Source organism: Equus asinus, chromosome 18, assembly GCF_041296235.1.
Source record: "Equus asinus isolate D_3611 breed Donkey chromosome 18, EquAss-T2T_v2, whole genome shotgun sequence".
Lineage (NCBI taxonomy): Eukaryota > Metazoa > Chordata > Mammalia > Perissodactyla > Equidae > Equus > Equus asinus.
In genome coordinates this window covers 40630182-40652887 of record NC_091807.1, presented here as the reverse complement: position 1 = coordinate 40652887, position 22706 = coordinate 40630182, and the positions used below count along the sequence as shown (strand labels likewise).

At 60.7% G+C, this 22706-nt stretch overlaps 1 protein-coding gene across 2 annotated transcripts in view; it reads right to left on the bottom strand.

Moving 5' to 3' along the window:
• Window positions 1-12078: 12078 nt before the first annotated feature.
• SLX9 (SLX9 ribosome biogenesis factor) overlaps window positions 12079-22706 on the bottom strand; it is a 41469-nt gene continuing 30841 nt past the window's right edge. For both annotated transcript variants that reach the window (XM_014859794.3, XM_070489011.1), the window contains 3 exons: window positions 18027-18177; window positions 13870-13935; window positions 12079-12387 (listed from right to left, as the gene is read on the bottom strand). In XM_014859794.3, the coding sequence (XP_014715280.1) occupies window positions 12264-12387; window positions 13870-13935; window positions 18027-18177 (341 nt within the window). In that variant the 3' untranslated portion in view covers window positions 12079-12263. The remainder of the gene's footprint in view (window positions 12388-13869; window positions 13936-18026; window positions 18178-22706) is intronic.

The following is a 22706-nucleotide window of genomic DNA, read 5'->3' as shown; positions in this document are numbered from 1 at the left end:
GGCTGGGCTAGCAGGTGGGCTTGGGGGAGAGAGGAGGAGACGGGAGGGCTGGCCACGGGCAGGGCACTGCGGCCTGACAGGAGCCCTCAGGTGCAGGGGCCTCTGGGCCACAATTGGGGCTAGGGCTCAGGACAGGGAGCAAGTGGGCGGGGCGCTCAGAGGCTGGCCTGCAGGGACAGCAGGCTCTGGGGAGGGGGCGAGGCTGGCCTCCACCGCGTGGGGCCAGAGGCCTGCGTCCACAGAGGGCGAGGCCCACGCTGCAGCCGGGGCCACACAGTCGTGCGGGGGCAGGACTGGGAGCCGCCAGCTGGGCTCTGGTGGCCCAAAGCAGGCCCCCTGGCCTGGGTGCCAGGCAGACCCCACACTCGGCGTGCCAGCCCCTGCGAGCTGGTCATCTACTTCTGCCCCACGGATCGTTCCAGATGCTGCAGCTTCGAACGGCCAGCAGGCCGGCCCCTCAGGTTCTGGCTCAGGGCCGGGCTGCCACGCCAGGACTGCATGCTCTGGGGGTCACCTGGGGTTGGAGGGTCCATTCCCAGAACGGCTGCTAGCAGGAGGCCTCAGTCCCTCGCCACGTGCCACCCAGGCTCCCGCGTTGTGCCCGGAGCAGCGAGGTCACTCAGCACCTAGGCTTGGAGACGGCATTCGCTGATGGCTGCCAGGCGCTACCGGCCACACAGACCACCGTGCCACGTGGGAGGGGGCCACACCAGGAGAGGACGACAGGGGCCAACACAGAGGGCAGCTCCTGTGAGCCATGACCTGGGCCTCTACTGTGAGGATAAGGAGACCTGACCTCCCTGGGCCTCAGTGTCCCCATCTGTCACACAGGGCGAGAATGGCACTGACTTTTAGGGGTCGGGAGGATTCCCTGAGTCACGTACGGACAACACTTGGGCCGGAGCCTGGCGCCCATGTACCATCGCTCTCTTTAATACCCCTTGGATGCGGTAGAGACGGCTGTGGACATCACCCCGAGCGCAGGTCACCCTTCAGCCAGTGAGTGGTGGCCTCTGGGACTGGGGGCCCAGGGAGTGGAGCTCCCGAACGGCAGCGGAAATACCCGTGGAGCTCGTGGAATGTGGCGCACCCCGGGCCGAGATGGGCTCGCATTTTTCTAGGTGAACAGAGTGGAAACAAAACCGCAATATTATGACAAGGCTAAGTCCGTGCCACAGCCCTTGACAGACGACAGGCCTGTTCGCTCTCTAAACAAACGCCCTGCGCTCTGAGCAGCTGCCTCTCGGCTCACGGCCCTTGAGCCGATGGAGGCGAAAGGCAGCGGCACCCGGAGGCCATTTGTCCAGCAAAGAGAGGAGCCACATGCATGGATTGGGGGCCCCCAGCCACAGTGCTACCCCAACAACGCTCTAGAGAGACCCCCACTTTCTCTGGGTGGGGGTGGGGGGGATAAGGGGCGTGGTTTCCTCAGTGTTGGGGGTCCCTGTGTTTTCGGGGCTGCTGTGTGGCCTGAGGACTCCCGAGACGTCGGTGGTCAGCTCTCCTGGACAGGACACAGGAGGTGGGGTCCCAGGACTCACCTGGCACAGCTGTGGTGGGTTCCCTTGGTCACCTGCCCTGGTCTCAGGCCCCCACCCCAGCTGGCCCCAGACGAGAGTGTACATGGCACCTTTCCTGCCCGCCAGCCCCACCTGCGATCAGACGCTTGGATATCAGGGGCTCTAGGTCTCTCCCAAATCACCGTGAGATCACTTGGCCATGAGAAGCCGCCCCTTTGTGGCAGCCAGGGCCCCGGAGCCCCTGCACCATCCTGGGAGCCCAGCTCGCTGCGGCTCAGTCAATATTCTCCTTGGTAGAAAGGGCAGGACGAGGCGAGAACTGGGTACCCTGCTGTCTGCCCCCCAGCATCGCTGACAGCAGAGCAGGGAGCTCCTAGTTGGGCACACTGGGTTTCAGGGGGACGAAGGGGGAGGGGAGGGCAGCGAGAGCTAACGTGGTCCCGAGTTCCTCACACCAAGACACAGAAGCAACAACAAAATGCCACATGACTAGAACAACCTCCGTGGATCTGCCACTGTCCCCGTGTGGGGGCATGGAGGAGGCTGGAGGGGGCAGGCCTGCTGGTCATCTGCCCCCGGCTGCTCCTGACAGCAGGGATGCGTCAGTTTCCTGAGGCCTCGCAAGGATCAGGTCACCAGACTCCTCCACAGGGTTCTCCCAGGCGTTAAGGTTTCGGGTTTATCGGTTCTATTGTTTCGCTGTTTGCCACGTCAGCCACTTCTTTTATCTTTCCTCACACATCCCTCCCGCTTCCTTGGGCTTCCGATCTTATCTTATTTTTCTTCTCTATGGTCTGGAACTGAGTGCTTAGTTCATGCATTTTTTATTCGCTCTTGTGTATAATGAAAACATTTAAGATGGTAAGTTTTCCTCTGAGCATTTCTTGGCCACCTTCTAGAGGCGTCCCCGGGAAGTGTCTTCTGTGCTAAGTCTTTTCTAGACCACCTGCAGGTGGTGGTGCTCCCTCTAGGACCCCAGAGTCCCTTTGGAGAGCTCTTGTCTCATTGCCAACTGCCTCGCCGGCCCCCGAGCGACTGAGCGCCAATTTCTGGCTCCGCTGAGCACATCGGGGCGGTTGTCGTTCGTTCAGGGGTGTTTATGAGGATCCACTGCGCACAGGTCGCTGCTGCAGGAATTTCTTACGGCTCGGTGTTCCCGCCTGACTTGCTGATGGCGCCCTCTCCTGACCTCACGGTGGACAGAGCGACTTCTCTGTCTCTGTTCCTTGGTCTTCTCGGTGGGGACGGAACGCAGGCGTGTCAGTCACATGGGCTGGGTTATGCCGCGGCAACACCACCAAAGTGTCAGCGGCTTCAACAACCTCGGTCAGTGTCTGGCTCGCACGAGTCCACTGGGAGTCGGCCGGAGCTCTGGTCCACGTGGCCCTCACACCGGGTCAGGCTGATGGACAGCCCACCATCTGCAGTGTTCCCATCACCAGGCCAGCAGTGCATCGTGTGCTGATTCTGGAGGCTTCTCCCAAAGTGGCACATGTCATGCACACTCACTTTTGTGGCCAGACCAAGTCTGTGCTTGGGCAGAGCAGAGGGTGCAGTCCCAGCAGGAGCCGGGGGAGGACTCGGATCTGATTGCAGCAGGGTGGGGTATAGACAGGCTCTCTCCACCACAGCGCCACCGACGGGGCCAGACCACCTCTGCCGCAGGGACTGCCCGTGCATGGGAGGTCTTGAGCAGTATCCCTGGCCTCACCCATGAGACGTCAGGAGCAGCCCTCCCCCAGCAGGTTGGGACAATCAGAAGTGTCTCCAGACAGCACCAAATGCCCCTGTTGAGGTTCAGATGTTAAATGCACGCGCCCCAGCTTCCCTCGGAGCCCAGAATCCCCGCCTGAGAGTCGTTCACTGGGCACCTGTGCTCTCCAGATGGGCGGCCCCCTCTGTGGGTCCAGGGCACACGCAGATCCGGCAGTTTCTTTAACCGCCTCCTGAGACAAGGCCAGACCTCCTCCTGAGCAGACGCCTTGCATTTGTAGAGCTCTTTTAACTTTTCCAACACATTTGATAATCAAGACAGAGGAAAGTACACAGGACAGCAGGGGGGCGGGCGCCCTACCCGCGAACCCCAAGCACTAGCTGTTGCCTCTGAATATTCTCACAGGTTTTGAGGTCCCATCGTGCTGGAGGGAGACTGTGATTGATTAATAATGTCTGTCCTGGTAGCAGAGGGGGCACCTGTGCTAGGTGTTCACTGTCTTTGCACTAGAGCTGGAAATTCCGCATATGAAGCAGGTTTTGTCATACCATGACATGGAGACAGCAGCAGGCTCCAGAGGCCAGGTAGGAGGGGAGGGACCGGTCTGGTTAGGGACCATGTGGGAAAGACCCATGTCAGGGCCTGCCACCCCAGAGAGGGGGTGGTGGTCCTGGCACAGTGAGCTGCTGCTTCTACAATGTTGGGACCAGGACGTCAGCCCAACAACAGGACATTGAAGGCCAGTGCCAGGGTCCCGCTGGAACTAGTGTGGCTGATGCAGGCATGGGGAGAGCAGAGGCCCCGCAGATCCCCGGGACTCCACCCCAGGAGGTCAGGGTGGGCACTGAGGGCTGGACAGGACAGCCACTCAGGGCGAAGGAGCCAGGCAGAAGCCTGCCTCCAGACTCCAGGGCGGGATCCCCTCCCTCTGGGGTGGGTGGGGGCAGGGCAGGAGAGTGCGGGCCAGGCTCGGGAGACCACTGGCTCACGGTCGGGCACCACCCGCTCTCCCCTACCAGTGAGCTGAAGCTCGTGGACACTGTGTGGAAACATTCCCAGCGAGCTGCAGGAAAATCACGTTTTACAAACTGCACCCTTGGCACCTCTGGGCTTCCCCGGGAGAGGCAACGGAAGGTTACAGGTCAGCTCACTCACGAGCAGGGGCGGACACTCCTCAATAAACCCCAGCGACCAAAACACAGCGTGGCCAAGGAACCCTCAAGCCAAGCACGTGACCCCAGGAATGCAAAGCCATGCAGCACGTGGAAAATTAATCACACCACTCGCCCCCCAGCAGGAAAAATAATAACAAAATACATGACTTGCTCAGCGGGAGCCAAGAAAGAATTCAATAACTTCCAACATCTCTTCTTGATAAAAATGCTCAAGAATTAGAAACGATGGGTTCTGTTCCCATTCTGATAGATTACATGCTTAAAAGCAAGCACCTAGCTTGTAACTTTAGAGGATGTTTGAGTTTGCCCCTAAAAGCACGCACACACATGCAGCACACCACAGGAACATAAACATGCACATAGGTGCCAGCTGCCGTGCATGCACACACACATGTGCACGCTCATAAATGCATGCACACATGCATGTGTGCTCATACTGACACACACACACGCCCATGGCGGTATGTCCCCAGGAATGCAGGTCAGCATCAAGGGGCACAACCCTCGACAGGCCAGCAGTCTCTGAGTGCAGGAGCAGAGAGGGTGGAGCTGTGTGGCCACCTTGGGTCCTCTGATTCCCTCGGGGCCGCCATCAGCCTAGCCCCCAGGAGGCTGCCTTTCCAGGGTGCCGTCTTCCCTCCCTCCCTCATTCTCCTTCATTTAACCCCAGGAACACTCTCTCTGGTCATCCCTGTTTAGGGTTTAGGATGCACAGCACCCCCAAGCACTCCAGAATTCCCACTGGGCCTGGGGACGGGGTGACTGGGGAGGGGGTGTTTGGGGTGCCCAGCTGTCCTGAGTGGCTGTCATTCCTCTGCTGGCCATAGGCCTGGCCAAGGGCCATGACTCAGTTGGGCCAATGGGACCTGAGCTCAGACGCATGAAGGGCCCCGCCCATATAAAGGGACATGGGTTGATGACAGCCCCCTCCCCACTGCTGGTGTCTGGAGGTGACCGGGCCCACTGCTGAGGGATGCAGCCCCCAGATGTAGTGGGTGGAGCTCAGGGGGCTCTGCTCAGTGTCCCCAGACCCAGCAGTGGGGTCTGTGGGGGAGATGGGTCCCAGGGAGGCATTGAGGGGACAGGGAACTGCTCCACTCTCATGGTTCCCTTCTTCCTGGGAGTTCAGGGGGTGAGGATAACCAGGGCACCCTGTCACTTCAGTTCCCCCAGCCCTGCAACCACTGGGCACCCTGTCTCTGTGGACCTGCCCAGTGTGGACTTTCCCCATCAGCAGCGTGTCCAGCATGTGGCAGTAAAGAGTAATGGCTGTGATCATCCACTCACGGGGCCTTGTATTCAAGCTTCACTTCCTAGGTCCAGCTGTGCATGTCCATATGCGTGGACAGACAGGATGCAGGCCGGGTACATACGCATGGACAGACAAGGACGCACGCGGGGCACGCACACATGAATAAATGGAGACGAAGGGGCCTTGCTCTCCATGGCAGAGGCTCTCCTAGCCTGCCCAGACTCCCTTGAATCTGGGGAGGGCACATACCCCACTCCTGGCCAATGAGATCTAAGTGGACACGGCTGGGTGGGCCTCTGAGGAAAGCCATTAAAAGGAAGCAGAGCAGGCTTCCCTGTCCCTCTTGCTGTCCACCCTCTTCCCCTCCTCTATTTTCTGCTTGGAACATGGATCTGATGGCTCAGGCACTGGCAGCTGTTTTAGCATGAGCATGAGTAAAGGACAGCGGGGCCTAGGCTGCTGGTGGCCTTCTGGAGACTTGGACTGCCTGCTGGCAGATTCTCATGGTGACTGTCACATCCCCACCCCATTTTAAAGATAATCAGATGCCATGACTTGGGTTTTCTGTTATAAGCAGCTTGTGGTAGAAGCCTAAAAATCCAGCAGATGACCAATGCACCCTGCTTCTCCTCTTGGTCCAGCTAGACAGCAACCCCAGCCTGATCTGCAGTAATCCTGCACCAGCCCCACTGCACCCTCCCGTGTGCTGCCCAGCCCGATGCCTCCAGAGCCCGTCCACGAGACGCAGAGCCAGGAGGGGCCGCCTGCCCGCCACCTCAGGTGGAGATCTGAGCCTCTGCCAGCAGTCTGCGGTTGGCATGTGAGTCCAGCTGGCAAGGAGCCGACACCCTCCTTGCCCACACTCACCGTCTCCCTGCCGTCCCACATGGGCTCCCCCTCCCTCCCCGAGTGTCTCGCAGCTTCTGAAGGCGTCCCCTCCCCCAGAGAGCGCAGGTGGGCCCCAGGCAGGCCCGGGCTGAGCTTGCAGGGGACCCCTGTGCCTGCCCCACCAGACTGAGCCTCCCAGGTGTGGCGTGGGGCAGCCATAGATTAGGCCAGAAATGGTTGGCTGAATGAATCAGATGGAGCTGGAGGTGCGTCCTGCCAGGTGACAGGCCAGAGGACGAGGGGCACGTGAGCCTGTGGGGTCAGGGCTTGGGTCTGCCAGGCCAGGTGCGGTGAGACCCCAGGGCACCTGCAGAGGCAGAGGGAAGGCTACCTGCTCGTCCCTGCAGGAGCCGGGCAGCCAGAGGGCTGACCTGTGCTGGATTCTCTAATTAAACATGGTTACATAATTAGAATCCGCGCCCCGACCTGGGAGAGATGCTGTGGTGGGAATAGTTACTGCTGAGCTGGAAGCCCAGACGCAGAGGCAGGGAGAAGGATGCCGGCTGTCGGCCGGGGCGTGGGAGGAGGCAACGCGGGGTTCACGCCCGGGGCACCCCGAGCCCTGTGCTGTGGCTCCCATGTGCTGACTTGAACTGAGGGCGGAGGTCAAGTGCGTAAGTGGGGGTCGGGGGCAGCTGGAAGCGGCATTCCCGAGGACGTCAGCGGGAGAAGCCAGACAGCCCTAGCGCCTGGTGGCTGCTCAGCCTCAAATCAGCCTTGGAGGAGGCTCCCCCGCTCTGGGCCTCGGTTTCCCCCTCTAAAGCCTGGCTCCCAAGGCCTCTTCTTTAGGCAGGAGGGACCACAGGGACAAGGAGGGACGAGGGTCCAGCCCTGCCAGGAGGCCCCGTGGGGACTGCACGGCCCCAGTGCCACTGTGGCCCCAGAAGAAACATCTGGATTCACAACTACAAATAATCACTGACTTTCGACCCAGAATCTTACAATTAAGATTTCTCAATCTTAAGGAAGACGTAAGAAACACAAGCCAACATCAGGAATATGCCTGTAATTATCGTTTTAACCTACATTAACCTGAACATCTTTAGAAGAAAAATGCTGTTGAGTCTCTGTTTAGTTGAGTCTCTTTGACTTTAAAACAAGGTCGTTCTCCAGGCAGACTCACGGGTCTCAGGTCCAGGAGCCGGGGACCCGCTGCCCCAGGAGCGCGACATCAGAGAAAGGCCCGGAAGGCCGGCGTCCCGCTGTCTCCGCCAGCCAGCCGGCTCTCCCGACACCCTGGAAGCCCGGTCACAGGGCGGCGGCTGAGAACCCACAAAAGGCGTGCAGGGGCTGGGCCCCAACATCTCAGCACAAAGGCGTCAGCCCAGGCTGCCACCGCCAGCATATGGCTACATGAGGAATGTTCCAGAAGCAGCACGCCTGGTGACTGCACAGCCCCTGGCTCCAAGTGGCAGAGAACCCTGACAGGCCTGGCTGTGGGCCTCACTTGCTGCCCTGGCTGATGCTACACGGCCACTGATCCCCTCCACCCCCATGTCCAGGACAAATCCAAGGACACCCAGTGCTCAGAGCACAAACAGGCTCTGAGTCCCTCTGAAGGCTGGCATGGGGGCCTCAGGGCCTGGGTCAAGCGCCAGCAGATGGTGACAGGCGAACCCAACACAGGCCTGTCTAGACAAGACTATGCGCAGACGGGACACAGGCCTCAGTCCAAATATCCCGACACCAGAAGGTGTACCCCAAACACAGCCAGCCCCACAGGCCGCCCAGGGGCTCTCGGTTCTCACGGCGCATCCAGCACCAGGACGGCGCTCGTCTCCTGCGGTGTCTGGGGGCCCGGAGCCCACCCCTCCATGGAGACGGTGGGGAGAGGAGGGCCGGTGCAAGATGAGGAGTGGGATGTGCTGGGGGCCTTTCCGAGTCAGGCGCCAGGGCGACCTTCTCTACCCTGGACACAGTGTGTGGACATGAGGCCCCGGGCCCTGTCGTCCCGGCCTGTCCAGGCCCCGTTGTCTCCTGCCTCTCGTTCATTCATTCCGTCACTCACCCCCCCACGGGACGGTATAGTTTGGGTGCCACCTGCACAGCAGTGCATGGCAAACCCCGCCCACGGGGGCTTCTCTCCTCACCGGGAGGGACAAGAGCACAGGCGGCACGGCAACGCGCCGGAGAGACACAGAGGGCGCAGCAGGTGTGCAAGAGCCTAGGGAGGGGACCCGAGGTCTGGGGACAGCGGGGAAAGGCTCATGAGAGGGAGGGATGCTCCAGCTCTCTGCCTCCTGAAGGAGCCCCGCCGGCCAGCCAGTTCCAGCCCCAGCATGCCCCTCCAGCTTACGTGACAGCAGTGCCTCGCCTTCTGGCCCCTCCTGCAGCTGTCAACGGCCCACCCCTCACAGCCTCCAGACACCCCCTATTTGCTGTGTAGACACACTTCTCCTCTTCCACGGCACTGGGGCTCTCTCCTCCCCGCCCCACTGCCCCACAGCGGTTGACTCTGAATGCACACCTTCTACTCACCTGGGAGCTTCTAAAAGTCCTGGGCCGCTCCCCAGACCAAGTACATCTCCAAAGATTCTCGTCCCCCTGGAACCGCAGAAGTGACCGTGTTTGGAAGTGGGGTCTTTGCAGATGGAATTAGTTAAGACAAGACCATCATGGAGGAGGGTGGTCCCCAATCCGGTGACGAGTCTTCATGTGATGACGAGGCAGGGATGGGAGTGATGCAGCCGCACACCAAGGGACACAAGGGACACAGGGCTGCCAGCATCACCAGCGGCCCGAAGAGGCAAAGCTTTCTCCTGGGGAGCCCTGGAGGGTACGGCCCCAACACTTTACTGTCAGACTTCCAGCCCACAAGAACACGTTTTTCTTGTTTTCAGCCACCCAGCGTGTGGCAATGTGTTACCCCAGGAAACTTAATTCAGTGGGTGAGCCAGGCAAGACGAGTCCAGCCTGGCACAGACTTGTGGGAAACAGGGCACAGTGACATGAGTTTGGGGACGTTTGTCATGCAGCAATATTACGGCAGCTGGTAACTGACACACACGGCTCCCAGGAGACTGGGACAGGGGCCCAGGGGGGCAGGTGGGAGAGGGGTGTTCTGGGGAAGGTAGAGCCGAGTGGTTTGCTGGAGCAAGAGGGGGGATGTTGAGGACGTTTGACAGGGGCGCTGGGGGAAGTAAGAGTTTCCTCGAGGAGAGCCTGAGGGCAGAGCAGGCAGGCCCAGGCCTGCTCAGGGATGAGGAGGAGTCGGGCTGGGTGGGGGGACCCTGGAGCCCATGGATGCAGTGCCTGTAGTCGGCCACCCGTGCCATGCCCAGGGTGCGGAGCCCCTCGCTCCTTCAGCTGGACGTCCCCCACCACCCAGGCCAACTAGCTCCTCCCGACAGGGCCTGGTGCTGCAGGCGGTGAAGTCTGCAGGCATGACGGACACAAGAAGTGGGACCCTGGCCTGGCCCTGCTGGGGGCCCACAGTGCACCTGGGTGGGGTGCACCTGAGTGGGGGCGCTGTCCCCGACCACAGCTACAGCTCCTGCCCCAAAGGACCCTGCAGGGTGGCACCAGAGCACTGGGACCCACGCACTGCAAGGAGGCGGACCTCCTGCTGACCCTTCTGACCAGGGAAGCAGACCGAGGGGTCCAGGGTTTAAAGTCGTGAAAACCACTGACCGTTTAACTTCATCACTTAGACTTACTACCAAAGAATCCATGCTCATTCTACAAAGATTAGAAAACACACTTAAGCAAAAGCAGGGAAGCTCCTCCGATCCCTTGCCTCTCCCACGCTGGCCACACCCAGAGGAGGTGGTGCCTTCCAGGACACCCTCAGTAACTGGGAGCACCTCTCGGACGGGCTCTGCGCCTGCGACGCCCTGTCCTCCAGGGTCCCCTGCACCTGCATAACCACAGCCGGCCTGGAAGCAGCCGTCGCCGTGGTCCAGGCTCTCTGCTCTGTGAGTGACATCCCCAAACACGCTGGTGGCTTCTCAGCTCACTTTCTTGGCCGAGCTCTGAGGTCCATCACAGTGGATGGCACAGGGCCCACACCTCACCTCCTGTGCTGAGGCCCAGCCTGCCCTGCCTCCCACCTTTCCTGCAGCTCCGTCCTCTATGGCGCGCTGTGCGGCCATTGCAGCTCGTGTCTGTGCTCCCAGGCAGGCTGTGGGGGAGGCCCAGCTTCCAGGCAGAAGTCAGAGGCCTGATAGAGGAAGCCATGAGCAGACGCCCACTGCAGGCAGACTGGAGCCACTGCAGGACCAGCAAGCCAGGCTCTCCTCTGAAAGAGCACATGCTAACATGCAGTCGCCACTGACCGCCCTAGATGACACAAAGCCGAGGAGGAAAGGCCGAGGCGCTGCGGCCTCCCTGGTGGCCAGCACCCTGCTCCACGTCCATCCCACCACTTGTTCCAACACTCATTTTATTGCAAAAATGTGTCTGTCGTGACTACTACTTTGTAACTGCTCCTCTCACAGAGAACCCATCTGTGCCAAGGGCACCAGCTGACATCACTTAGGGCTGGACCGCTGTGCTGGCCTCTGGTTGAGGGCAGCCGGGTTCCCACCCGCGGCCCCATGGTCCTATTTGTCCCTTTCTGTCCACACTGTGAGCAGACGCTGTCTGTTCTTGTCCACGGAAGGGGCACCAGGCACCCGAGGGGGCAGGGGGCCTGAGTTGTGATTCTGCTCAGTCCCTCACTCCTGGATGGCCTCAGTGGACACTGCTGCGGGCTTCGAGTCCCATGAGAGGTCCAGGAATCACGAGCACGCAGCCATGCCGCCAGTGGTGGAGGGTCCACACCAGTTCAGCCAGGAGGCCCAAAGTGACTACCCAGCACCTGGATGCACCGCTGAGGAGCCCCCTACATCACAGAGCCTGTGGAGGGGTGCTGGAGGTTCAGGCACCACCCCCGAGAAGGACGGTGTGGTCAGCCTGAGTGGAGCCCTTGCTGGGCTGAGCTGCTGCTCGGGGAGCCCTGGCCTCCGGGCTGCAGGTTGCCCCTGCGGGATGTGGGCGGCGAGTCTGCTCACTCCCGCTCCCAGGGGAAGAGCCCGGCTGGGCCTCGGGGGCTGGGCAAAGCACCTCCACCTTTCCACATCCTCAAATTGAGGGCTTAGTCAGTGTTTCTGCTGTCCAACGCCACACCCCGGGCTTCTGACAACTAACTGTCTTGCTCCCGGTTGGGTCAGCCGCGTGGTCTAGGGCCGAGCCCACCTGCTCCAAGGATCCTGGCTGCAGGACGGCCCGCTCCCCACAGGCACGAGGGCTGGAGGCTGGGAGGCAACAGAGCCGCAGCGGGAGAAGGGTACCACGAGATGAGAAGAGCAGGCCTCGTGCCTCCACCTGCACCCTTGCTCACGGGCGCAGCAACCCCCACGGAAGGCCACATCATGGCCACCTTGGGTCCACAGAGGGGCTTGGGGCCCTCACACCTGGTAGAAGGTGGGTTGTGCCAAGGGGAGCATGGACAGCTGTCCCTGGTTGCCAGCCCTGAGAAGCTCGGGAGCAGTTCAGAAAGGAGCCCACGGGAACAGCCGGGGGCACAGAAGGAAGTGCACATCCCACTGCCTGAGTTCATACAGCGTTTATTCATCCTCATGGGGCTCTGCCCCCACCCATCTCCTAACAACTGAAAAAGAGCCGGGGCCGGGGGCAGCTGTGCACCACGCTCAGAGCGACGATGGCGAGCAGTCAGCCCTCTCTGGGCACCTTGTGTGCATCCTCGGAGCTCAAGGCAGGCCCCCTGGGCAGAGTCAGAGCTGGGCGCCACTGTCCAGCTGCATCTGCTGGGCCAGCTGTTGCCCGATGGCCAGCAGGGGGCTGGCTCTATAGGCCGGACTGGCCAGCAGCTCCTGAAACCGGGTCCTTTCTTCCTCGCTGAAAGAATGCAGATCAGAGGTCAGCACAGCCCACACTCCTCAGCGGGGCCGGGGGTGAGCAGGCAGCATCCCCAGGACCTATACCTCAGGGGAGGCTGGACACTGGAGTGGACACAACAGGACAGGGGTTCTCATGGGACAGAGCACCTGAGGCCTAAGGGTCACCACAGGGAGGGGTAGGGGGGCGCCCTGCATGGACACTCATGAAGGCTGGTCCAGGGAGGGGACAGCGGGGGAGTGAGGAAGGCGGCCAGGGCTGTGAACTCCGCCTGGGGCTTCTCACGCAGCAGAAGGGACGCAGCTCTGCTGGGTCAGGCCGAGGGAGGTTCGAGAGCCGAGCGGGAGCTTTGGGCAGGAGGGAAGTGGCTGCCCTGGGACTTCTGCATGGTCACACGTGGGCCCCGGAGCCACTGCACCGTCTGTGGAGGGAGGGGCGGGGGGCTGGCAGGACTGCCCCTCCCCCAGGGAGGGAGCTCTGGGCCCCCTCACCAACCTTGACAGGGAGCTGCTATTAAAAGCAGGAGGGCGACAGACGCGGGGAGGCAGCGACCCGCACAGGCCCTGCAGACACGTGGCCTTACATAAGAGGCCCCCTTCCAGCACTGCCAAAACAGACGCAGCCCGGCAGGAACAGAGGGGGTGGGAGCGAGGTACTGCGTGGGCCCAAGGCCCCGAGGCCGGCCAAGCTCACAAAGGGGTGCCATGGGGACAGAGGTGGCAGCTGCTGCCTCCCCACAGGCACGAGAAGGCCTCCAGGGATCCTGTGCTCCTGCAGGAAGCTCTGAGCCCCCCAAGTCCAGGGCAGCTGTCACACTCCATGCCTGTCTCTAAAGCCAGCCAGCCTCCATCTGGAGCAGGCATGGCATGAGCCTTCTGAAAGCGCTGGGGCCAGCTTGCACTCTGTGGGCCCCACAGCCCGGCCACAGCGACCAGCCCTGGCTGGGTCGCCCTGAGGGACGACATCTCTGCTGCTAAAACTAAGGTGACCCAGACGGAAACCTCAGGGCGGCAGCTCCAGGACAAGCCCAAGCAGCCCGCCCGGTGCTGTAGTGGGGACGGGGCTGAGCCCCTTCTCTGCCCCTGTGTGCGTGTGACCGAGGGCAGAGCCAAACTGCACGAGGCCCCGGCTTCCTCGGCAGCCAGCAGGGAGATTCTGAGCCCACCGGATGACGTACAGCCCAGCCAGGGATCCACACAGCCAAGGTGCCTTGGATGGCAGGGGGCCCCACCCGCCCTCACAAGGACCAGGCCCTGAGGGCGATCCTGAGAGCCGCTGGCTGCTCTGGTTCTGGTAGCTTCTACTCCCCTCACCGCCCAGGGAAGGGGCTTCCCGGCCCGCTGGACACAGGCTGCTTTACGCCCACGAGGCTGTGCCCCGGAGCTGGCCCTGGCCGAGCTGCTGACAGCGCCAAGTGGACTGGGGTGGGGCGGGTGGGGGAAGGACACCAGAGCCTCATCTGGGCGGTGGGGCCGTACTCACAGGAGCTGGAGCCTCTGCGCGGCGCTCATCCGGCTCAGCTCAGCTGGTCGGGGCCTGCTGCCTGCCCTATGTGGACACAGAGAAGCCCAGTCAGCACAGCCACAGTCCAGCTGGAACCTCTTGCCGAGCCCGTCTCCGAGGTCAGGGTCCACAGGACGGCTGTCGGATTGCCGGGACGTGCACTCTTCTCGTGAGCGGCACTGGGAGCATGTGCGGCCTCATGGCAGCCAGCGTGACCCAGCACAGCTCGCCAGCTCTGGAGCTGCCACCCGAGACACAGGGGCCATGCAGTGGGAGAGGGACCCAGGAGGCGGGAGGGGCGAGAAAACCACCACACCCTGGGTCGATGCCTGAACTTGGCCTCTAGACCAGGAGCCGTCGTCTTCTGTTCACGTTGTTTCATAGAGTACGAATGAGACGTTTCTCATCCACCCAACAGTGCTGCCCACTCTCCTTTTACCTGGCTTGGGGCCGACCTGGGAGCGCGCTCCAAGCCGGCCAGGACCCCTTTGGGGTCAGCCTCAGCCCCAGGACGCTGCGGCTCTGCTCGACCCCTCTCCCTGGGTCCCCCCAAGAGCTCTCCGGGGGCCCTGCCCTCACACAACTGGTGGGCACAGGGGCCCCCTTCCTCCAGCCAGCACTCCCAGGAAGCGCTGCGTGCGGAGGTCAGGAGATCTGGGTTTAGTGCAGTCTGACTGGTCGGGGAACCCCAGGCCCTGGCGCTCCACACCGTCTCTAAGAGGGCAAACAGGCAGATGGCCTGAGGCCTCTAGGGGCCCGCTGGCAGTGTCACCGTGGACACGCTGGCTCTAGTCAGCCTCAGTGCCCAGTGTGTGCTGTTTGGTGCTCACCCAGATGGAGCTTGGGGAATGCCATCTGAGGACCTGTTCTGTTGGCTCAGAGCCTCAGGCTATCCTACCAGGACCCTGCAAGGCCACATCATGGATCTCGGACACACTTGGAGGAGCCCAGGACCTTGGTCAAGGTGTCCCAGAGGGTGACTGGGGACCCAGGCCTTGCACTCAGGGTCTGGATGCCCAGGGCCACAAAGCAAAGCCTGTGAAGGTAACAAAGGCAAAGTTTGCCAGCCCTGCCCACCTGTCCCCTCTGGTGATAGAGCCCAAGGCCAGCCCTGCCCACCTGTCCCCTCTGGTGACAGAGCCCGAGGCCAGCCCTGCCTGCATGTTCCCCCGGCGACAGAGCCCGAGGCCAGCCCTGCTCGCATGTGCCCCTGTCAAGAGAGCTCGAGACCAGCCCTGCCCGCCTGTCTCCCAGGCGACAGAGCCCGAGGCCGGCCCTGCTCGCATGTTCCCCCGGCGACAGAGCTCGAGACCAGCCCTGCCCACCTGTCTCCCGGGTGACAGAGCCCGAGACTGGCCCTGCCCGCCTGCCCACCTGGGGGACAGAGCTTGGTGAGCGCCCCCGGTTGGCAACACTCCTTACACACTGTCACACACTGATGCTGGGTAACACTGCTGTCCTGACTCCATGGGGAGAGGACAGCTGGAAGCGTGGCCTGTGGGACTCCGCCAGCCCGCCCCGTGGTCTCCCCCTTGGCTGATTTTCCTCTGTATCCTTTAGCCACGATAAACTGCAACTGTGGGTGCACAGCTTTCTGAGTTCCGTGTCCTGGAGATTTGGAACCTAAGCGTGGTCTTGCGGTCCCCTGGACTTGCAGCCTGTGTTGGAAATGAGGATGGTCTATATTTATAAACTGTTCCCTAACTTGACAGGGACACCCTGGGTCAGGACACACACAGGCACTTCCTGCTCCGTCAGCTGAGACGGCCCAGGAATGACAACTGCCCAGTGGAAGTCGGCTCACCAGCACCCAGATCTTGGCCGCTTACACCACTCTCCAAGGCCAGGAGCCCAGGCTCCTGGAGCAACACTGATTCCAGGACCCTCCAGGAAATGCCCACGATGAGCCTGGATGGTGAGGATGAGCCGAGCTGAGCCTGAGCACCTGGTTGTGCCAGGAAGGAAGGAGGTGCTCAAACCACACCCCATGGGTGGGGTGCATCAGAGGGACCCAGGAGCTGCCCCAAGAGGTCCCAGGGGCCGGAGCTGGAGCAGTTTCAGCACCAGAGTAACGTCGTGCTGGGTTATGGCCCTAAGGGTGAGAGAATGTCCAGGAGTCTGGCTGACGTAATGACTGGTGAGTAAATGGGGGAAGAGTCCATCTCTGAGGAGGGTGCAGATGGCTTACGTGGCTCCTCCGTCCTCAGGGAGGGAGCCCGCCTGTGCTCTCCCTAGGGGTGGGCTGTGCGGGCGCCTCCTCCCACAGAGGACAGTGGGGGGACGGAAGGATGTCGAGAGGAGACACCTGACAGATGCCCCTCTGCCAAGGGTCACGCCCACACCCACGGTGACAGGCCACGGGGACGGCACGCCACCTGGATGTGAGGTGGTGAGAGGGCACCTCACCTCTGTGGTCTTCCTCCCACCACCCACGACCCCAGTCCCACCAGAAGAAACCATCATACAAATCCTAATTGAGGGGCACCCCAAAAATGCCTGACTAGTGCTCCTCAAAACTGTCACAGTCATCAAAAGCAAGAAAAGTCTGAGACACCGTCACAGCCCAGGGGCGAGCGGAGGGGATGTGATGACTGAATGTCATGTAAAGTCCTGCATGGAGTCCCCGACAGAAAAGGACATTAGGAAAAACCGAGGCAATCTGAATAAAGCATGGGCTTTAATTAATCGTTATCTTAAACTTACCATTTACGTATCAGTACTGGTTCCCTAAGTGTGACGAAGGCGTGAGGCTGACATGAGACGACATGAACAGGGAAACTGAGTCTGAGGCACATGGGGACACGTTATCACTTCTGCCATCCTTCTGTAAACTAACCTGTTCTAAAACAGTGTTTACGCAAACAGCTCCCCAAAATCAAGATGCACGTGAGGGGTTCGCTGACCCCGGGCCGAGTGGAGGCTCAGGCACACGTGAGGCCAGCTGGGACCCTTCCGACACCCAGACTCCGAAACGGCCTCCACAGCAAGTGCGGCCCAGCAGCATGGGCAGCTCGGCGGCCGCGCACACATTCCTCCTTGGGCGGCTGACCGGGCTGTTTACGCGGCTCTCTCCCCTCTGGGAGCCCCGAGCACATTTTTCAGATGAGAAAACTGAAAGCTGGGAAAGGAGACTTGACCGGGTCACATTTTTGTTCAAGAACCAGGAATGGAATCTGCATCTGAGGCTCTGGCCCCATCGCCAAATCTCAACTCCAGTGGCCACTCCTCGTCTGGACCGAATGTTCCGGGTGCTACCATCCCGGGGAGCCGGCCTAGGACCATCTGGCTCTGCTGCCGAGTATCCCTGAGCATGTGGCCTGCCACCCCCCCAGCCTGTGAAAGGGTGGGAGCCCCAGATCCTTTCTCCTCAGAGGGAAATTCAGTGAGAGAAATCATTTTAAAAAGGCAAAATGAAAGACGATACAGTAAATGAGGAAGTTCTGCCAACTGTGAGAGAACGGAAGGCCCCTCGACTCCTTCCCGTTTGTTCTAAAGCTGCGGCCGCTGTCCACAGCCCCAAGCCCCCGCCGAGCAGACGGGAACACCTCCGGCACGCACCTGCACCAGGCGCTCCCTGTGAGGCCAGGCCGTGGCGCCTTCCTCTTATGGGAACAACCACCTGGGAAAAGCAGAGGGGCGAGGCAGACAGCCTAGAAGAACATTCTGGTTCTGGGAGAGAGGCCCGGAAGGCAGAGTCATACAGCAGGTGCGTCCCTGAGGGGCAGACAGCAGGGGACGGGGAGAACGGAGCCCAGCCGGGCGCTGGAAGGACCAGCCACGCAGCAGTGCCCTCCGGGCTGAGCCACCCCAGAACCCAAAGGCAGAGGGCCTACGGGCGCCCCATCAACATGCCAGCCAGGCCCTTCACCAGTGCAGGCCAGGGCTCCCCTGCCTCCCTTGAGGAAGACACCACCTGCTGCCCGTAAGGCTCGGGCCACGAGCATGGGGTTCACGTCCAGAAGGGCTGCGGGGCTCGCCGTCCCTCCTCTGCAGCGTCCGGCAGCCCTGCCCACCCCCCTGCTCTGCTGTTTCTCCTCCCGCTCTGGACACGTGGCGGGGGCAGCAGCTCCAGAAGAGCCAGCCCCGCCATGAATGTCGCAGCCTGCCGTCTCAAGGCAGCTGAGATGGACACTCACCCTCTGGTGCGCTGCCGCCGGCCGCCAGCCTCCAACTCCAGCAGCTCGGGGAGGGCGTCCCTCAGGGGCTGCAGGTCCCCCACCACCACCGTGGCCTTCCGCCGCTGCTGCGCCCTGCGCTCCTGCTCCGCCAGCTTTAGGGCCTCGATTTCTGAGGAAGGAGGACAAGCGGTGGGCGAAAGAAGTGAAGACCAAGTGACAGCGAGTGCAGGGCCCCTGGAGGCAAGCAGGAGGTCAGCCGCGAGGGTGCCAGCCACAAGGCTCCCGACGCCGAGCCCTCGAGCTTCCTTCTGGGGGGCGCAGGCCTGCTCTTCCTTACCTGCCAGCACCCACACCCTGGCCTGGAAACCTGGGGGCGGGCAGGTCAGAGCTATCTTTCCCCTCAACCACAGAGGTGCACTTTGTATGACAGGGCTGATGAGACTGGAGCTGCAGGACAGAGGAATCTGTCTCCCACAAAAGGACGCGGGCAGGGTGGCCTGGGTACACAGGGTGGGAGGTGGGAGGGGAGCGCGCAGGCACAGAGCAGGCCCTGACCGAAACGGGGAGTCACTCGGCGGGAGGACCACGCTCCTGTTTCCCAGGCCTCCTGGGGATGCACTGCACACAGGAGGGGACATGGTCCCCCAGGGGGAGGAGCTGACAGGGCAGTGGGTGCGAGGCCAGATCCCGAACACGGAAATCAGCAAGAGGCCGGTCCACAGCGAGAGGGGACAGGAGCCTCGGGGTCTCAGAGGAGGCTCCCGCACAGGGGGCCAGCCTGTGAGGAGGGGACAGGCAGCGACGGCGGCAGACCCATGGCAGGGGAGGGTGGGGAGGGCAACCAGGGCAGCTAGGCAGAGCGGGCACAGAAGAACTGGAAAGGGTTTGGGCAGAGCCTGGACACGGGCACGGTCTTGGGATTTCATTTTCACTAAAAAAATTATTTACTTCAAACTGCTAATGAAACACATACTCTAATGTGCCATTTCCACAGTGTGGCTTGTAGAAAACGCCAGCTCACCGGTTCATGAGCAGATCTAGGACGAAGGCCCTCCCTCCCCCAGGGTGTCAGCAGGCAAGGCCAGTGGCGCCAACACCATCAAAGGCAACCCCACAGGGAAGGCCAAGGCAGATCCCGGGAATGGCCAGAGGACGTTTTAAACCAAAGAGTCATTGAACCCGTGCTAAGTGATTTGTTAATTTGTTCTGCATTAGATTCCTTTTACCTTAAAAAAAGGCTCTGCTGCTAAAAAAGCTTGGAGACGAAGGCTGTGACAGATTTGGGACATCAGACCTGGGCTTGAGACGCCCATCTTACCCGGAATTGTGCAAGGTCTATTGGGGTGTGAATCATGGGGGTACAGACTCTGAATCTCATCTAAAAAGGTAACTAAAAGCCGCCTTTCTACCAAATGGCCAGGAGGACTCACAGCCTAGCCCTCACAGAGGCCAAATGACGCCACCAGAGAAGCACCAGCCAGTGGCCCACGCCGGACCAATTCTGCACCATCCCCTCCAGAGGCTTCCCAAAGCCAGCAGAGCCAGCCCCTGTCCAAGCTCACAGTCCTGGGGCCACACTGCCCCTTCCTGCAGCCCTCGGCTGCCCAAAGTAAGCTCTGAAAAGCCCACCCTGGCGGAGCCCGTCAGGACACACCCCACGCCACCCACGGTCCCTGGCCAGCAGAGGCCAGGGGGGTCCCGTCTACTGAGGGCTGCTCCCCTTGCCCTAAAGAGCTGAGCTCCAGGGGACGAAGGGTATCCTTCCTCCAGGTCCTCCTGCACTGAACCTTCAATGGCCCTGGGATTATTAGGATGTATAAGGGGACAATTCAGTGCTTTCCAACCTGCCAGGAAGATGGTATACAATTTTCTGGGCACCTTGTCAAACCAGGTGCCTCTTCCCTGAGAGCCCAAGTTCTCTGGGAGGCCTGGGATGAGGGGGAAGCGGGGTAACTCGGATGGGTGAATGAATGGGTTGGGGGGCTGCTCCCAAGGCTGCAGACCCATCAACATTGCACCAGGGCCAAGGAGAGCAGAGCAGAGGCCTGTGTGCTGTGAAGACAGGTGTAAACGCCTACGCAAATCAGAGGCAGAAGCGTTTTACGTAAATAACACTGGGTGCCCAACTAGGGTGTATGACCAGGCAAGCAAGGATGGTTCGACATGAGGACCCCTGCCACGTGCTGCATTGCGGTGGCTGCTTAAAAGGGAAAGGCCACAGTTACCACAAGAAGTGATGAAAAGAATCTGATAGAATTCACTGTCCACACATGATAAAAACTACAATGAAACCATGAAGAGAAGGAACTTCCTCAATTTGACAGAGATTACCTACAGAAGCCTGTAACAAAGATCCCATTTCATGGTAAAACATTGGGCGCACACAATCATAAAGTCAGAACAAGAAAGGGACGACTGAGACCTCATGCAACCCCCACTGGTGGCTCAACGCGCAGGAAGGGAGGGGCGGGGACGAGCAGGGGCACCCCGAGGACACACAGCTCTCCCCAGTCAGCCCACAAACCTGAGCAGCCTCAATCAAACCTCAACAGGATACCTAACTGAGCCTGTGAAGCTAATCCCAAATCGTCATTTTTTTAAAAAAGACTAAAGGCGTGGGAACAGCCACAACGTGTTTGGAAAAGGACAAGCAACAACAGAGCTGGCCTATTGGACGATGAAGCAAACTATGAAAGAGAAGCTAAAACAGAGTGCAAAAAGACAGACGGGCACGGGAGGGGGCCTCACCGGGAGGCGGGAATGTGAGAGCACGCTTCAACTAACCAGCCGTCCTTCTGGGAGAAAGGGGGATCCCTCCCCCCGCCCCACCATTCCTAAAACTAATTACGTAAGAATTAAAACGGACAAACAAAACAAAGAGGAATCAATGGCCAAAAAATGCAGTGAGAGCTGCTCAACTTCCCTAGAAACCAAGGGAAAGAAAATGATGACAGTGACTACCATCTTCCCCCACCAGATGGGCCGATTTTAAAGTCTAGCAATACTGGACCGGGGAGCGGGGTGGGGCGGGGCGGGGGGTGCTCGGACACGGGAGAACAACGGGGTGAAGGCAGTGAGGTGGAGCATGTGCCCACCTTCACCCGGCACTCCGGGACCCACTGGCCAAAGCCACGTGACCACCAGGGCGGGTGGATGGCCTGGAAGTGGAGCCAAGGCATAGTGAGTGGGTGGAGGCCCCTTGGGGAGGGCACTCCAGCAGGAGAACTGGCAGGGACAGAGGCCCCGGGGCAGGAGCTGCGTGTGTGCAAGGAGCAGAGGACAGAGCCACGGGCACGGATGGGCAAAGCCTGAGCACTTACTGGATGCAGAAGGCACACGGGGACACACACACACACACACGTCTAAAGCCCCACACCCAGCACGTGTGCACGCGTAGCTGAAAAAGAGAAAGGCCTGTAGGTTTGCTCCTACACAACCAACCAGTCGCTAATCCTGAGCCGGAACCAGACGCGAGTCCGGCAGCGAACGGGGTCTTCAGCTTTGTCTGTATTACCCGAACAGTTTGAGAACTTACTATTTATTTACTTTGTCCTCACATTTGGATGCCCTTTCACTCCAGCCCATGCGTGGGGGGGACAAAGACGGCGAGAGCAGTGAACTTAAGGGGTGTCAGTCACAGGCCCACGGGCTCGGCACCGCGGCTTTACAAAGGCTGGCAGCTCTCAGCACGTAAGGGCGTAAGGGCGGGCTCGGCACCGCGGCTTTACAAAGGCTGGCAGCTCTCAGCACGTAAGGGCGTAAGGGCGGGCTCGGCACCGCGGCTTTACAAAGGCTGGCAGCTCTCAGCACGTAAGGGCGTAAGGGCGGGCTCGGCACCGCGGCTTTACAAAGGCTGGCAGCTCTCAGCATGTAAGGGCGTAAGGGCGTAAGGGCGACGTGACTGCCTCCTCCCTCTGCAGAGGCAGCAGTGGAGGGAGGCAGGAGGGAGAGGACAGCCACTCACCGGCCCTGCCCCTGCCCCATGCCCTCCTAGCTGAGCCCTCTTCTGGGGACAGCTCCTCCCTTTGCCCCTCTAGGCAGGGCTGGTACTGGTTCCCCGAGTCCCTGGGCCTCTTCCCCACCTTGCTGGCTCCCTCTACATCTCTGTACCTAGTCCATAAATAGCCCCCTTCATTAACTTCTCTCCAGGTAAACCCTTCTGAGGCTGCCGGGACCAGACTGACCCACACACTGATGTTTGTCCCCCAAGGACCCACCTATTCGTGAGCAAAGGGGGACATAAAGAGGTCCTTCTATCAACTTTGTCATCCAGAGCAGCAAGTTCTGAAGCAAAGACAGTCAGGGAGCACCTAGGAGGCCTGGCCGGGGCAGTGAGGCCTCGTCCTGCCCTGCCACTCTGCCCTCCACCCCCCCCCCCCCCCCCCCCCCCCCGCCCTCCTAGGCTCAACTCAGGAGGGTGCCAAAGACTGACACTCCTTCATCCTAAACCATTTAATTTAAAACTAGCTTGAGGTGCAACCAAGAAAGCATTTGATATGCAAATTAGGCCTCTAAAACCAACTTCAACTGGCCATATGGATGCTGAACATGCATGGGAAAGTTTCATGGGCGGAAAGCTGTTTCTATGTGGTGCTCAAGAGGGCCAGAACCAGCCCCCTGGAGGTCCACCCACGTCCCACAACAGAAGATGGGCATCAAGGGAAGCGTCCTGCCATCCCCTCCTCACCTCCCTGCCCA